The sequence below is a fragment of the Eleutherodactylus coqui genome, chromosome 6 (genome assembly GCF_035609145.1).
Source record: "Eleutherodactylus coqui strain aEleCoq1 chromosome 6, aEleCoq1.hap1, whole genome shotgun sequence".
In the NCBI taxonomy this organism is placed as follows: Eukaryota; Metazoa; Chordata; class Amphibia; order Anura; family Eleutherodactylidae; genus Eleutherodactylus; species Eleutherodactylus coqui.
Genome location: NC_089842.1, coordinates 81,982,478 through 81,998,894, shown reverse-complemented (window position 1 = coordinate 81,998,894; position 16,417 = coordinate 81,982,478). Strand labels below are relative to the sequence as shown.

The 16,417-nt window shown below is 42.3% G+C and overlaps 2 protein-coding genes across 2 annotated transcripts in view; both read left to right on the top strand.

Moving 5' to 3' along the window:
- Positions 1-16,417, top strand: part of LOC136633618 (sialic acid-binding Ig-like lectin 14) — a 157,619-nt gene that overhangs the window by 51,940 nt on the left and 89,262 nt on the right. The gene's annotated exons all lie outside the window — the stretch shown is intronic.
- LOC136632279 (TYRO protein tyrosine kinase-binding protein-like) lies at positions 8,551-15,497 on the top strand. The gene is made up of 3 exons (XM_066607055.1): positions 8,551-8,755; positions 11,810-11,859; positions 15,320-15,497. The coding sequence occupies exons 1-3, from the start codon at positions 8,599-8,601 to the stop codon at positions 15,368-15,370; spliced, it is 258 nt and encodes an 85-aa protein (XP_066463152.1). The 5' UTR covers positions 8,551-8,598; the 3' UTR covers positions 15,371-15,497.

Below are 16,417 nucleotides of genomic sequence, written 5' to 3'. Positions count from 1 at the left end.
AGGACTTTGCATTTCTCCTTGTTAAATACCATTCTGTTAATCGCTGCCCACTGTGCAAGCTTTTCTAGATCTTTTTGAATACTCTCTCTTCCCTAGTGTTAGCTATCCCTCCTAGCTTTGTGTCGTAGGCAAATTTGATCAGTTTCCCATCAATTCCCTCCTCCAGATCATTTATAAAAATGTTGAACAACACTGGGCCTAGGACAGAGCCTTGTGGTACCCCACTTGATACATTCTTCCGCTTGGATGTGCAGCCATTTATGACCACTCTTTGAGTACAATCACTCAGCCAGTTGTGAATCCACCTAAAAGTTACCTTGTCAATCCCATATTTGGTCATTTTTTCAATAAGTATAGTATGAGATACTTTGGCAAATGCTTTACTAAGGTCAAGATAAACGATATCCACCACATTTCCCTGATCAACCCAGTCGGTGATACTGTCATAGAAGGAAAGTAGATTAGTCTGGCATGACTTGTTTGTTACAAACCCATGCTGGCTCTGATTAATTGCTCTATTTTCATCCGAGTACTTGCATACATGCTCTTTAATAATTTGTTCAAAGATCTTTCCTGGTATAAAAGTCAGGCTCACAGGCCTGCAGTTTCCTGGATCCACCTTCTTCCCTATTTTGAAGAAAGGGACAACATTTGCCCTTGTTGGAGCTTCTCGGACTTCTGTTCTCCAGGAATTTTCAAAGATTACGGCGAGTGGTTTAGCAATTACCTCCGCTGCTTAGGCACCTCGCTTAGGTAAAGGGTTGCGCATTGTTCTCATGAATCCGCACAACCAGGACTTAAACCAACCCTCAGACTGGTGTCTTTCTGGTAATTTATCCCCGTCTATTTTTAGCTCTGTTTGTGTATGCCCCTTTTACGCTTATACTCCAGTGCAACAACCTTTTTGTATATCCTTTGTATATCATATATATATATGCACTGCTAGTCTTTTTTATAATAAATCTGCAATTTATTAGTTAAGCCTTGTCCGTTTTAAAATGATTCACAGAGTTTGTGGTGGCTATTTAATCCTGTGTCCAGCTCACTTGAAGAATAAGCTGGTGATGGCAGCGTGTGTGTGAACGGCATTGTAGATTGCAGGAGTGTGTTAGATCGGGTTAGATTCTGACCCCGTGGAAGCTGGTTACAAATCCACCTGTAGACTAGTGACTCTACCCTCACAGTTCTGCTAGAGTGATCAGACTCTACCATGACCAATTGGATGCAACAGTTAGAATGATCGTCTCTCCCCTCTCCTCTGCGTGACAAAATGGTGGCAGCAATAGGTTTTTTAAAACGATTTTGTGCCAGGGTTAGGCGATTAACTCTTGTTTAGAGGAGTTGTATGTTGATTCACAGAGTGGTCACTTATAGATGATACCCAAAAGATTTTTTTTTTCCATCTGGAGGAGCTGACCTTTAACTTTTCAGGTTAGGCGCCTGTAGCTGGTATGTAAGTGACAGTAATATCTAGAAGACAATTTTTTGCATATTTTTCTTGGAGAACAGTGACTGTAAGAGGTATTCTCATGATTCTCGCCTTATCATAGCAGAGATTGGAAACCGCTGGCATGGCCACTGATCACCTGTCCGCTTGTCTACAGAAAGAGCCACACTTCTAAGTAATGTAAATGGGAGCTAAGGAAACAGCATAGCCCAGCATTGATGTTTTTGTAATGCCACTAGTTATGGAAACAACGTAGCGCACTGCTTGCCGGCTTTCTTTTTGAGTTACAGAAACAGCTTAGCTTACCTGCTAGGCCGTTTCCGCAAGTCCAAAACACCTCCAGGTGCCAATATTTAGCTGAACCTGAGGTCAGTGATGCCAAAGCTAGAGATGGGTGTGAGTCTTAGAGGCAGGACTCACATCTATCAGGCTATCATGACATATCTTGTGGATCTGCCATGAAGGTCTTGGATCTGTTACTCTTTCAAGTATGCACTGTAGTGTATGAAAAACCTGTCATGTTATGTGAAGCACTGAGCGACGCATACATACCTGGCAGTCCACATGATGGAAAGGAGAATGTAATTCATTAGACCCGGCCATCTTCTTCTTCTATTACTTCACGGGTTGGTTCTGAAGATCACGTGCGCTGGAGTGGGTGCTTTCTGCAGTGGTCTTCTTTTCATAATGGTCCCATGATGATGACCTTTTCAATGACAAAAAGAAAGCCAATTCGCAAGTGTACATCACAGTATCCTACAATGTAAAACAGCAAAAATTGTGCTGTCACCTTATATATGGTCTGAGACAACTTGTATACAAATCCATTACTCATAAGAAATGAGGATGACGTTTTGATCATCTAAAGCAATCATGGCGTTTAGCAGAGTAATAAGCGGACACCATGACTGATAGGAACAATACTGCTCAAGAGGCAGTCAGAACTGCTACTGTACACTGCCCATGCCTCCCATCTATAGATATACTGTATATGTGCCTATTTTTCAGAAAGAAAAAAAAATAAAACAGCGTGAAAGGTTTATGCTTACTTTAGATTGATTTTTTTTAAAACTCTAAAAAAAATTAAAAGTTAAATTCACTGAAGGTGCAGGCGATTTATCTGGCACAGTCTGTAGACAACACGCTTGATCACAGAGTGCAGCACTAAAGTACTCACATTGCATTGACCATTCTGAGCCACTTCCAAGGTGGCATGGTCTTTGGTGCCAGAGTAGAATGGCCTAGTATTTCAGAAACTGACATCTTGTGGGGTTTTCTCATGTAAGGCCACTCTCACACATGCTTGGCTGTATTTATAACTGTGCTGAAAATGCAGTAAACGCAGCGTTTTTAGAAGCACATATGAGACAGTGGCCAGTGGCGAGAGTATACTGAGAATGAAGTGCTCAATGAAAAACATCCTGTGGACGTAAACAACTCATAAAGGGGACAAAGGAGGATGTCAAGAATCCTTCTGAAGAACATGCGGTGCACAGCCAAGCAAACAAATGAATACAATGCTTGTGCTCCAACCAAATTGTCAGCTGTACAGAACATGTCGGCACCTCCATCTAGTTTGCCGCAACTGCAAGAAGCTATTCTGTCCGCATCTGCCAATATTTCTGCAGAACAATTATAACACCAATAGGAATCTATATGATGACAAAATGCTGCGGTTCTAGAAGTTAAAGGAATTCCACTGCACTACTAGAAGGGAAGGGGCCCAGCCTGCTTGGTCAGGTACGGCAGTCGGGCCCCAATGATTTTAATTTTAAAATCTGTTTAATGAAATAAAACCAGTACATACTCACGTCCTTTGTCATTTCCCGGCAGCTGCAGTCGGTGCCACTGACCCTGCTGTCTCCCTTCCAGGTTATGTAATCATATGTTTGTCACGTGATCCCTGCGGACATTCCCCAATCATCCAGATCAAGGATTGTCCACAGCAATCATGTGTGTCACATGATGGCATAACCTGGAAGTCAGACAGTGAGGATAGTGGTGCCGACTACAGCTGCTGGTACATAAGGGCATTGATAGAAACAGGGGCCCAGTGACATGTCTTGTATGATCTTAAGAAAAAAAATATAAAGATAACATTTAATGGTGGAACAACCCCTTTAATCGTGTATTGTAATACACGTCACCGAGGCAGAGAGATCTAAGGAACCTAAAGAATTACCTTATCGCAGACAAAAAAATCCCTTTACTATAAAAAGTAACTTTTACTGATCAATTGTTAAACATATCTGAATAAAGACAAACAAACATAAAATAAAATGGAGATCTTAACCTCTCAAATTTACTTATATAGAGGGATCAATCATCTGAGTATGATCAAACCAGAATCAATAACCCTATGTCTTGGTTGTAGTGGCTGTAAAAGCTCAATCCATAGCTCTATTGGCTCCAATAGGTCAAAACAAGGTATACAACAGTCTCGTATACCAATTCACATATTTGCTATAGTGTAGTGACTCTGTTGCCTTAAAGGGGTTGTCCCGCGGCAGCAAGTGGGTCTATACACTTCTGTATGGCCATATTAATGCACTTTGTAATGTACATTGTGCATTAATTATGAGCCATACAGAAGTTATCAAAAGTTTTATACTTACCTGCTCCGTTGCTGGCGTCCTCGTCTCCATGGTGCCGACTAATTTTTGGCCTCTAATGGCCAAATTAGCCGCGCTTGCGCAGTCTGGGTCTTCTGCTGTCTTCAATGGGGCCGCTCGTGCAGAATGCCGGCTCCGTGTAGCTCCGCCCCGTCACGTGCCGATTCCAGCCAATCAGGAGGCTGGAATCGGCAATGGACCGCACAGAAGAGCTGCGGTCCACGGAGGGAGCAGACCCCAGCGGCCATCTTCAGCAGGTGAGTATGAAGACGCTGGACCGCCGGGATTCAGGCAAGCACTCTCCGGTTTGTTTTTTTAACCCCTGCATCGGGGTTGTCTCGCGCCGAATGGGAAGGGGGGTTAAAAAAAAAAAAAAAACCCGTTTCGGCGCGGGACAACCCTTTTAATCACTAAAGCCCTCCAGAGTAAATACTCTAGTATAATGGCTCTGTTAGCTCGTGTACTGGCTCTATTGGCTCAACGCATTTCCTTTCTTAAAAATTTCATCAGGAACCCCACTTGTAAGAAGCGACATCACAGGAAAATAGCAGAGAGAAAAATTTTTTTTAAATGTCATCTAAAAAATAGACAACATGTCTATCAGATCTTGAATAGAACTGGATATCATCCCTATGATAAGTAGTAAATAAAGCCGTAGTTCCCTGCCTGCCTAACCAAAGCTCAATAATCCCCCTTCCCCCTGGTCAGGTGAAAAAATAAAAAATGGATGTAAAGGCAGAAAGAAAGAAATAAAGCCACTAACCCTGATGGTGGACTAGTAGCACCTGATTAGTCTCCTGGAAAGTCCTGTTTGTACCCTCCCAGCAGGGAGGACCCAATTAAATTGAGTGGGCGTCAGTAACTCCTCCATAGCAACCATAGATTGCCATGGAGATCCATTATTCTACCTGACAACAAACAACACCTACCAGAACGCTGCTAATATAGCGCTCAACAGGTAAATAACAATTCTGCTGTAGTGCAAATAAATAGTCATTCCAAGGCAGAATATACTGCCGATCGGTGCACACAATGAACATAAACAGCGCGACTCCAGGTAGAGGAATTCAATGGTGTATATGTCATTTCAAGGGGCCATCCCCATTGTTAGGTCACGAGTTGTCATGTGGAACATCACATGATTGGAGGAGCAGTTTCACAGAGCTGGTCATATGATTCATCCCATGACTTGTCACATGACCAGGGGTGTGGCCATCTGTCAGTGACACAATGTAAATGAGATTCAAGATAATGAATCGTATAAGACATCCAGTGACCCAAATGGGAATGGTTTCGTTACGATTTATGAAGATTGCATAGTGTGAGAATGCCTGAAAGCACATATTGATAATATTTAACAGAATCATTAGGAATACGTAGAAGTTCAAGATACAGAGCGTATAATATCACTATAACATGTTCTAAAATAGAGAAAGGAGTCGATTTCATTATTATCTCCCCATCAAGAAAGGTATAATGAAAGAGGGATATTTAACACTTCTCTTCCCAAAGAAATATAGAAAACTATATATTCCTAAGATTCAAACCCTACTGATATTGGTAAGTTGTATTAGAGTATAGTTGTAAATTTGCAGCATTCGAGAAGCGGGCCACGGCCTACGGGACAGCGGATTAGAGTTTGGGCCTTGTCACAGTAGCTCTGCCGTCTCCCACCCGGAGGGTAACCGGTGACACGTCCAAGGGCCGAGGGCAGGTTATTAAATGAGGAAACCCAATATTAGATTACCTTAGTCTCTTTTGTCATGGGTGATGCCACTGTTTCTTCTGCAGCGGGGAATTCCTAGATGGTGGAGTAAATCCTCTCTCGCGCAGCTTCCGTGTGAGAATTCCTGGTTGGCGGAGTAGATCCACACAAACACAGGTACTTTTTAAGACACGGCCTCCCGAAACGGGCGGGTGACTGGTAATTTTACTCAACTTTAGCAACAAATACAGTTCAGCAGTTTCCTGGACAGGCGGTGTGACAGGGAGAACTCATGGGACATCAGGAGAAACCACAGCCACAGTTATCTGTAGGTCCTGGCCCGATACCACACTCTCTTCTCTCTCCTAATCCCTACCAGTCCAAACTCACAGTCAGGTTCACGCTCTGGAACTCCTGGGGATAGTAGTTCCTGACAGCAATTAGGTCATTCTCTCTGCCTCTTCCATTTTGCACCACACATGTTGAAGGTACCTGTGTGGAATTCTTGAAGACCTCTCTGCTGCAGGTCCAGAACAGAACGCTCCAACAGACTCACTCTCACTCCCAGATATATAGTACGGTCACATGACAGACAAAAAGATATATAACCCAGTCAGTCAACCCCTCCAGTGCTGCAGCAGGGCAATACACACCATTCTTGCAACACAGAAGACACTGACAAGACAAATGCACGCATACAGTTATGGAGGGGCCCCGTGGGCCACTACCAATTCAATCGTTTTTGACAACAAATGCAACAAGGTAAATATGTATCCGGTACCTATTTTATAGTCATCAACCTTAATATAGATGCGTGTAGTTTAATTGTGAAATCTCCTAAATACCCTTCAGTAGCAAAGGGTAGTCTATAAGGGGATGGGTGTAAATCTACCTGTTAGCAAAGTCCTGTCCATCTAGAGGGGGGAGGGATAATTTCAACCTCGATGAAGTTACAGAAATAAATTGAATGACAGTGTTTTATTAAGACCATTAGGGTGGACACAATTTATCCTGTAGATCCAGGCTGTTTCCTTCTGTTGTAATCGTTTCAATACCTTAAAATTTAATTTGACCTAGGTTACCACTATGAACCACCCGCATTTGGGTTGCCAAGGGCTGTTGTCCTCTCTTCTTATGTTCCTTATATGTGCCAAAATACTTCTCCAGAATTGCTGGACCATTTTACCTGCATAATTCAAAGGGCAAGTACATGTAGCAATATATACCACGTTGGAAGAGCGGCAGTTAGTAAACTCCCTAATATTATAGAATGTTTGCATTGAGGCGCTCACAAAGCTGGTTCCTTTTTGAATATGTATGCACACCAAACAGTCCGCACAGGAATAAGTACCCATAGTTTGTGACTGATTTAGCCAAGATGGATTTTTATGAGGACTTAAATGGCTCCTTCAAATTCCTACCCCTACGAAATGTCAAAGCTGGTGTAGCTGGTATTAAATCTCTGATGTCCTTATCCTTCTTTAATACATCCCAGAATCTTTCCATCTGGGGTACCCCATCATCAAATGTACCTATTATTCTCAAGGTAGTGTCCGAGTCCTGTACTCGCGGACCAACAGATCAGATGTCTTCAGTCGGCTAGCAAACTGAAAGGTATGTTCCAAGATGTCAGTTAGGTAAATCTCCTTTGTAAATCTCTACCGTTATTTAGAAACTCAGAATCAGTAGTGCAGTTTCTCCTAACCCTTAAAAATTGACCTTTCAGTACCCCTCTTTTTAAAGGGGCTGAATGAAAGCTTCTGCAAGACAAGAGGTTGTTTATGGTGGTACATTTATGATGGAATATCGATACCAATAGGCCTTCTGCTGTTTTATTGGTATTGATGTCCAAGAAGGATAGAGAGAAATTATCAATTTCAGGTGTGACCCTGAGTTTTAAATTGTTCTTATTGAGATGTTGTATGAAATTTTTAAACGAAGGGAAGTCACCAGTTCAAAGTAGGAACACATCATCAATGAATCTGAGCCAAGGTGGGATCATATTGGACCATTGGGCACATTCATCAGAGAAAACAATTTTTTCCTCCCTCCAGCCCAGGTATAAATTAGCGTAAGAGGGAACACAAGGGCTTCCCATCGCGGTACCCCTGAGCTGGTATAGGTACTGACCATTACATAGAAAATAATTGTGGGTTAGGATGAACTTTAGAAGATCCAACATAAACTGATTGTGTTCTTTATAAAGTGTACCTCTTTGTTTCAGGAGATAACTATTTGCCTCCAAACCCTCCTCATTGGGTATAGAACTATAGAAAGCCTCAATGTCTGAGGCTCGCTAAAATTGTATGCGGCTCCACATAAATATCCTCAATTTGTCACAGGGCATCAGTAGTATCTCTTACGTATGAGGGCAGAGATGTTACAAAAGAACATAATATCTTATCAACATAAATGCTAATGTTCTGTGATAGATTGTCCACACCGGAGTCAATTGGTCTAACTTTCAATCCTGTATTGTAGTAGTGTCACAGCACAGGAAACTCATCATTGCTATCTTTGTTGTTTGTACAGTTAGAGCCGTGGATTTCACCATTATTTTTTGGATAGATATTGGGAACATTGCCGCCTTCATTCTCATTAATGTGGCATCCTATTTCTTCTTCCCAGCACTGGACACATTAGTTGGAAGCTCTTGGTGGGGGGATTTAAAATAACAAGAGGGAGCGCCATAACAAGAATATAAGTCATATCTAGAACATTTTATTTTAATTATTCCTATTGAAAAATTATGTGTTGTATGATGTAGTAAAAGACTATAATACTAAGTGGTGGGACAGCCCCTGTAATCCTGTATTGTAGTAGTGTCATACCTGATGAAACTCATCATTGCCATCTTTGCAGTTTGTACAGTAAGAGCCGTGGATTACACCCTCATTATTGGGATAATTATTGGGAACATCACCGCCTTCATTCTCATTAATGTGGCGTCCTATTTCTGTCTGAAGAGACACATGGAGAAAAGACAATTAGGTAAGGGAGGACAATATTTGGCTGCACTGAGCACAAAGCTCTACGGTTTTCGATCCATATAAAATGTTGAACAGCTTTTTAAACATTTTGCTAGATAATTATATATAAAGCGGCCATGGGCGAGGAAAATGTGTATAGATAGTTATAGATGTACTAGTAGAAAGCCCGTACAAGGATGGCGACTGCAATATATATATATATATATATATATATATATATATATATATATATATATATATATATATAAATCTCGATGCTCAGGAGCAACTTGCCGCAGCTCTACGGCTCACTGTTCTTCATTTCTGTTGGTTCTTCGTTGCCTCATTCTCCCTGCTTGTGCAGATCAGTGCTCCTACTATTATATATTAAAGAATGTACTATGATTTCACAGAACTTAAAGGGGTTGTCCCACTTCTAGCTGTTTTGCTGCAGGAAGCAGACAGCTCATTGCACAGTGACTCAGGTTGGTACTGCAGGCTGAGTCCCATTCACTTCAATAGAACTCAGTCTGCAGTACCAACTCGGGCCACTGAGCAATGTACAGAGCTTGTGTGTTTGATTGAGAGAGGCAGCTTTGTGCCTCTTGGGTAAATGTGGGTGTTGTAAGGCATGACGTTTATTGTACAGGATGGGCCACACAACGCATATAAAAGCTGTATAAAATAAGATCTTTGTTGCCCATAGCAACCAATCACAGAGCAGCTTATCTTGTTACCTCAGCATGAGGTATAGAATGTATTTACATAATGCATCCACATGAGTGAAGAATTGTTTTGACAACAAACTCACCACATCAAGTTAAGACTTACCTTTTAAGCTGCTTTACAAAAAGTAAATGTAGGAGTGATTGCTAGGAGGAGGGGAAAATATATTCTCTCTCAGCTGCTGCAGAAACTCTTTCTAGAGAGGCTGCCTGACAATCAATAAGTGTTGCACACAACACGGACAATGCCGATCAATCACAATATTCTGCATAATAAGAAATAATATAATTCATGGCTGTTAAAATACAGTATAATACAGTACTATAGTATTGCAGTATAGTCAATAAGTGATCAAATGAATGCAAGTTCAAGTCCACATAGGTTGAAGTCCAAAAGTAAAAATAAATGAAATAAGGGTGTTTTCATTATAACAAAAATATTTAAAAGTTTAAAATGCCTCTTTTCCCAGTCGTTGTTTTGAAAAATAAAAATAGCATATGGTTGATTACATCTCTATAGAGATAGCAAAAACTTATAATGTGCCCAGAGCCTAAATACTCCCCTTTCAGCTCTAGACACAAAGGAAACAGAAAGTATCTCGTTTCTCGAACTCAGATTTTCTGAAAAAGACTCTGGTATAAATAAGGACTCAACGTGTTTCTTTGTTGATGCAGTGAAACGTCATCGGGAGTCGTTTAAATAACCTGTTACTTAGTAAATACAGTAGATCGTAAAAAACAAATAAATGAACAATTCACAGCGGATCCATTAGGGTTCAGTTCGTTGTATGTTGTTTATCAGGGAAGTCAGCCAATGTACTGGAAACCACCAGGTAAGTACGGTAATCAGACACCTCCTGGAGGCTCACATGGGGCCACCTTGGAAATATTAATGCACAGAAAGTGCTTGTATGGTGTCAGAAAAGAGTAATGTAACAGATCTGCTAGTCCTCAACTAAGGTCATAGATTAAGGTTTAGTAGCCTTTATGCCTTGCAGTGTGAACACACACCATTCACACAGTCAGATGACCAAAAAGGTCCTCTTGATGTACAGCACCAATATGGTGGCCGACAGCAAAATTGGACCTAAAGAAAAACAGCTACAAAAGACTATCAGCTTATACCTGGGGCTAAGGCCAGATCCATACGGGCTAGGAAATCTCGCTAGAAAATCATTGCTACAAAACGCATGTATGTGAAGCCCATGGTTTCCAACAGGTTCTTTCACATGAGAGATGGTTTGTAGCCTGAAAGAATCCATTGGAAACCATGGGCTTCACAGACATCCGTCTTGTAGCGATGATTTTGAATCAAGATTTTGTAGCCCGTGTGGCTAACTCCCTTTTGCCATACAGCCCTAATGATAGATTGACAGCATATTAGCGAGGTACTGACTAAACTGAACCCATCTTGTAACAGAGGTCACAGCTTCAAAATGAAAGAAATAGAGCTACAACAGAAATAGATGCCAAACAACCATTATGGTTGACTCTTAGGCTGAATCCCAAATACGCACGCAAAAAAACCTCGCAGCCATGGTCCTGTTCATTGAAATGGCTAATTAGCCTGATTAGTTTCATATCTGCAGGAAAATAGAACATGCTGTGTATTTTTTAGTACAATGTAAATGGTAGTAAATATAAGTTGGTGGTAAATACTCATCTAACAATACTGTATGGACATACAACTGACTAAAAAATATACCGTATATAGTCGAGTATTAGCCGACCCGAGTATAAGCCGAGTCAACAAGTTGTACCACAAAAAAAATGAGAAAACCATTATATACTGGGCATAAAAAACAAACCTCCATACTCACCTCCCAGCTTACGTCTATGTCTGTGTGGCAAGCTGCTTGAATTCTCCCCTGTGCCATCCCCACCGTCCACCTTGCTCGCTCTGTCAGTGCTGTGTAAGTAAGCACTGTGATTGGATTGAGCACCAGCCAATCACAGCCAGGCCTCAATCCAATCACAGCCAGTCGGTGAATGTCATTCATTGATTGGCTCTGACTGATTGAGCACCGGCTGTGATTGGCTGGCGCTTGATCCAATCACAGTGTTGAGATGGCAGGGGATGACAGAGCAGAGAGGATGCTGGAGAATGACAGCGGGTAGAATTCAAGCAGCTTGCCGCATCGCCGCCGGGAACACAGGAATTCAAACAGCTTACTGCACCCCCGCTGGGAACACAGACGCCGGCTGGGAGGTGAGTATAAAGTTTTCTTTTTCTTTTTTTTTTTTTAACCCTTATCTCATTCGCGTATAAGCCGAGGGCGGCTTTTCAGCACAAAAAAATGTACTGAAAAACTAGGCTTATACTCGAGTATATATGGTACTTTCTTTTCTAGGAAATGGAACTCCTGACTCCAAGACAGAAGATAAGGAATCCACATATCAGGTATGAGCTGCTCAAAGGAAAAAATTAATAGGAATCTATTAATCCAAACGTGAAACCTCATCTTCTTGTATAGAAAGTATTTCTTAATATATAGATGCGGCTTTCCTAAAAGGGGTTCTGACATGAAAAAAAAAATTACTTACCTTGCCTGGCCAGGACGTTCGCCAGGCATGTCCCCTCCATCCGGCATCTTCTTCTGTGGCTTCTAGAAGCAGAGCAGGAGCAGTCAAAATGACCGGTTCCTGCTCTGCTCCGTCCATCAGCCACTTCCAAGGTGAACAGACGGGTGCCACGTCACAAGCAGTGTTTGCTGTGGGCGGCCCATCCGTCCTGGCTGAACTCCGAGATTCTGCGCGTACGCAGTGGAGACGTGGCCCGTCCTGACTCCTGTCAGAGGGCACCTCTCCACTGCGCATGCGCGCAATCCTGGAGGGGGGCGGACCATCCTTGGCTCGTCGGAGGAAGAAGACTGCCTGCTTGGAGATGACCCCCTGATGACAACAACAACAGAACACAAGGTAAGTATTATGTTTTTATGTTTTAACAGCCACAAATCGTTGGTTCCCTGTGTCCATTAGGCAGACCAGGGAACAATGGCTGTTAAAGCATGAAAACATTATTTGTGTCAGAACCACTTTATGGCGACCCTATGAAACTGAGATCTGAGGGATATGCTGTCCCTAAGTGCAAGTTCACATGGCGGAATCTGATATAGATTTTCTATCTCTAAAACTACAGCATAATTCCGCATCTACGTTGCACAGATCCGCACACAGAATAAGTTCTGTCAACTGGGCAAAATCTATGAGCAGAATTTTGGATGCGTTTCTGTAGAAAGAAGTCATGGGTAACAGAGAAACGCGTCTGAAATTCTGTGGGTAGATTTTGCCAATTGACATGCTGAATCCATGTGCAGATCTGCAGTAAAAAGCACAGCCGACTATTAGGACTATTAGGACTGTTTCTCCCATTTCTGCTTCCCTTATTTATTTAAAAGGGAGTGTTGGAAATTGGCAAGAACAAGCACTCAGTGATCGCCAGCGATCCCACTGAAATGAATGGCGACACAACATGCATGCATGACCTCCACTTCATTTATGTCGGTACCTTCAGGACTCCCATTCTCGAGATCAGTTGGGTCTCAACAGTCACATCCCCTGTGATCATAAACTAATCCCCTATCCGGTAAATAACTTTATAACTTGGCACAACCTCTTTATGGGCTCCTTCACACTGGTGATTGTGATATCGCCGAGAGCAAGGTGCGGCAAAATCACAATTGTGTTCAAGCGAGCGTCATACTGATTTTTCTTGTGAAAAATCGTGCATCACATCGCTGTCGCCCGCTGTTTTCTCGTGCAAAAGCAATAGAATTTTCTAATGTTAAAAATGCATCGCATCACACTAAAATCGCAAGTTTGTACATTGCGATGCGATCAAAAATAGGCTCCATAGGGAAACATGGGCTAGAAAAAAAAAATTTAAAATCACAAAACGCAGAAAGATAGGACATACGGCGATTTTCAAATCTCGCAACATCACATTAGTCAAAACATCACAAATGAGAATTAAACCATTGAAAATCATTGGCTTCATAATTCTGCGATTTCACTCTCTCACAACCCACGGAAATTGCCCAGTTTTATCCCAAATGTGAAGGCGCTCTAACTTGTCTCTAAACCTCATGTACCCTGAGCTGTATGGCACTGAATTTTAGATAAATGTAGTGAGTGAAGATGCGATGCAGGTTCAGGATGGCGCAGCAGCTGACAGACATAGGCTAGAATTTTATAATAAAATATAACTTTATTGAACTAAACCTGGTAGGCTGGGGTCACACGGGGCGAAATTACCGCAGAATTTCCGTGCAGACTTTCTGCACGGAAATTCCACCTGCAATTTTTATCCCATGATAAGGGCGAGCACCCACTGGCGATTGCGTTTTCGCCGCATTTCCCGCGATTTTTCCGCGCGTTTTTCGCGGCGTTTTCGCGGCTTTTCCGTTAATTTCCATTGAGAAAAATAAGGACACATATGCAACTGACAGTTCCTATGTTAAAAACGCAAACGCAACGCAAAAAAAACGCCAGTGGACAGGAACACATGTTATCTCTATGCCTGTGCAGGAAAAACGCAAAACGCAAAACGCAGGTAAAAAAACGCCAGTGGGTGCTCGCCCTGAAGCAGCAAAGTAGATGAGATTTGCAAAACTGATCCACTGCCACCAAGCCGCACTGAATTTGACATGCCGTGTGAAAATCAAAGCCGCGGCATGTCAATTGTATCGCCGTTTCCGCTGCGGTCATCTCTCCTCTCTAAGAGCACCTACCTACTTGCGTTTTTTTAACACTGCGATATCGCTGCGTTTCTTAATGCGGATGTCAATGGGACTTTCTAATGTTAAAAACGTATAGCAAGTTTGTGCTTTGCGATTTTTGTGTGATGCTTGTTTAACATTAGAAAGTCCCATTGACAATCACGTTAAAAAAACGCAGCGATTATGCAATGTTAAAAAACGCAAATGGGTAGGAGCCCCTAAGGGGAGAGCTGACCGCAGGGGAATAAGCTGCTTGAAAGCCCGCAACAAACTCCGCAGGACTTCAAACTGTGGAAATCTCGCAGAATTTCCCTGTGGACCCACTGAGGACATTCCGCGAGATTTGAACCCAGGCGTATACTATTTCTGCTCCATAGGTGGCCTCCGTACTTAAACATTTCATACGTTTTAACCAGCATTCCATATTAATAAGATGTCTCAATTCTCAAAATGACAAGGAATCTCTATTTCCCTGGTTACTGTCCTTCTGCAAACTAGTACTGCATAGGTCATTTCCTGGAGGTCCGCAACACAGACTAAAATCTCGGCCTCATGACTCTGTAGGTGCCGTCGTCTGCAACTAATGCAAACCGTATCGCTTATATTTTACACACACAGTATTCGTTATGATAGAATGTCCAGTTCCCACTCTGCGCATCTTACGCCTCCTGTCCACGGGTAAAGACGATATCCTGCAGCAGATCTCCACCGCGGGAACCGCCGCCGGGGAGCAGGGGAGAGCTGACAGCTGAGAGCTGACAGACAGAATCGTGGCTAATCACAGCATGCTGTGATTTAAATCCCGCTAGCGGAGAATCGCTATGATTCTCTGCTCGTGGACAGTGGGGCTGTGCTTTTCACAGTAAGTCTATTTGTCCAAAAGAGTCAGTGCTTGACTTCAAACAAGGGCAACACGTCTATCATTTATTAGCAGATGACCCTATACTGAACATCACCACCCTTCTATTTATGACCCTGTAGACTGTCTGATTATCTGGGACCGTCATCAGATAGCGGCTCCTAACTATCATCTTTAAAGTCCCATTTAGCTGCATGTGTTTTGGACTTACTCTTGTGAAAAAAAGCAGATCTGGATATATTTATCTTCTGATCGGGTTTCTTTTTTCCATTTCTGTTTTCTAGGAATTATCAGGACAGAAAACTGATATCTACTACAACTTGAAAGCACGATAATAATAAAGACCTGCACTGTTTTGTTTCCCGTTACACATGGAGCACTAACATGTCCTGTGATAGTTGTTAATGACATCTGCTGTATGTTTGGGGTTGTTGTCCTGCTATAGAATAAATTTAAAGTCGATCATATGCCTTCTATTTTTGAAAAAAATTTGCTATCTGCAACATTTTTTCACACCTACTGAAAACTCTTGCACAGAACTGTATGTAACCCAAAATGGTAGCCATAAAAACTACAGCCCACCACGCCTGCTAGAACCTGGCAGACATTTCTTCGCAGGCGCACGGAGGTGCCAAGATGCGCCTAATACATGACGAGACACTCAGCTCCTCGTATATTAGATTCATCATGTGCCAGGCGAAATTTTACTGAGAAAAGTGTTCGGAAAGTAGGGTTTAGTACATTTTCCCCTAAGGCTTTTGAAAGTGCAGGTGCAATTCTCCAAAAATGGTAGGCACCATCTTTAAGAGGTTAATATATGACATCTTGCAACATTCTAGATCATGTCACTGACATACAATGTAACAACCCGTTATGAACAATCTACTATGTGGTCTTTTGAATAACTGTAGATTTTGTTACAGAATTGCTGGCAGAATTCTGCAATTTTCAGTTACGCACCAAATTCCTCACATTAGCAGTGCAGATTTTGGGGCTGAATAATCTGCAGAAGGGCAAATTCCATAACGCTGTTGCAGAATATTCCATCCCGTGTGAAAGGTCCCTGTTGGTTTCTTCAGTCCTTTCTTGTTGGTTAAAGGGGTTGTCCCGCGGCGAAATCCAATTTTTTTTTTAAACTTACCCCCGCATTCTGCCCCGTTAAAATCAATTCTGTTAGTTATTTAAAAAAAAAATCACTTACCTGCATCCCCGTTCGCGCAGCATCTTCTTTTCTTCTTTTAAAGATGGCCGCCAGTCCTTTCCCATGGTGCACCGCGGTTTTCTCCCATGGTGCACCATGGATTGTCTTCTCCTTCCTTGCGTTCCACTGCCTATTACAGCCACCTAATCGGCTGATCGGCACCATGTGACGGGGCGGAGCT

What these genes read in the sequence shown, in the direction of transcription:
- LOC136632279 (XM_066607055.1), top strand. Translation starts at nt 8,599, where the DNA reads ATGAAACTCATCATTGCCATCTTTGCAGTTTGTACAGTAAGAGCCGTG. An exon ending in CATGGAGAAAAGACAATTAG is followed by an intron (nt 8,756 to 11,809) that starts GTAAGGGAGGAC and finishes TTTCTTTTCTAG; the next exon opens with GAAATGGAACTCCTGACTCC. An exon ending in ATAAGGAATCCACATATCAG is followed by an intron (nt 11,860 to 15,319) that starts GTATGAGCTGCT and finishes TCTGTTTTCTAG; the next exon opens with GAATTATCAGGACAGAAAAC.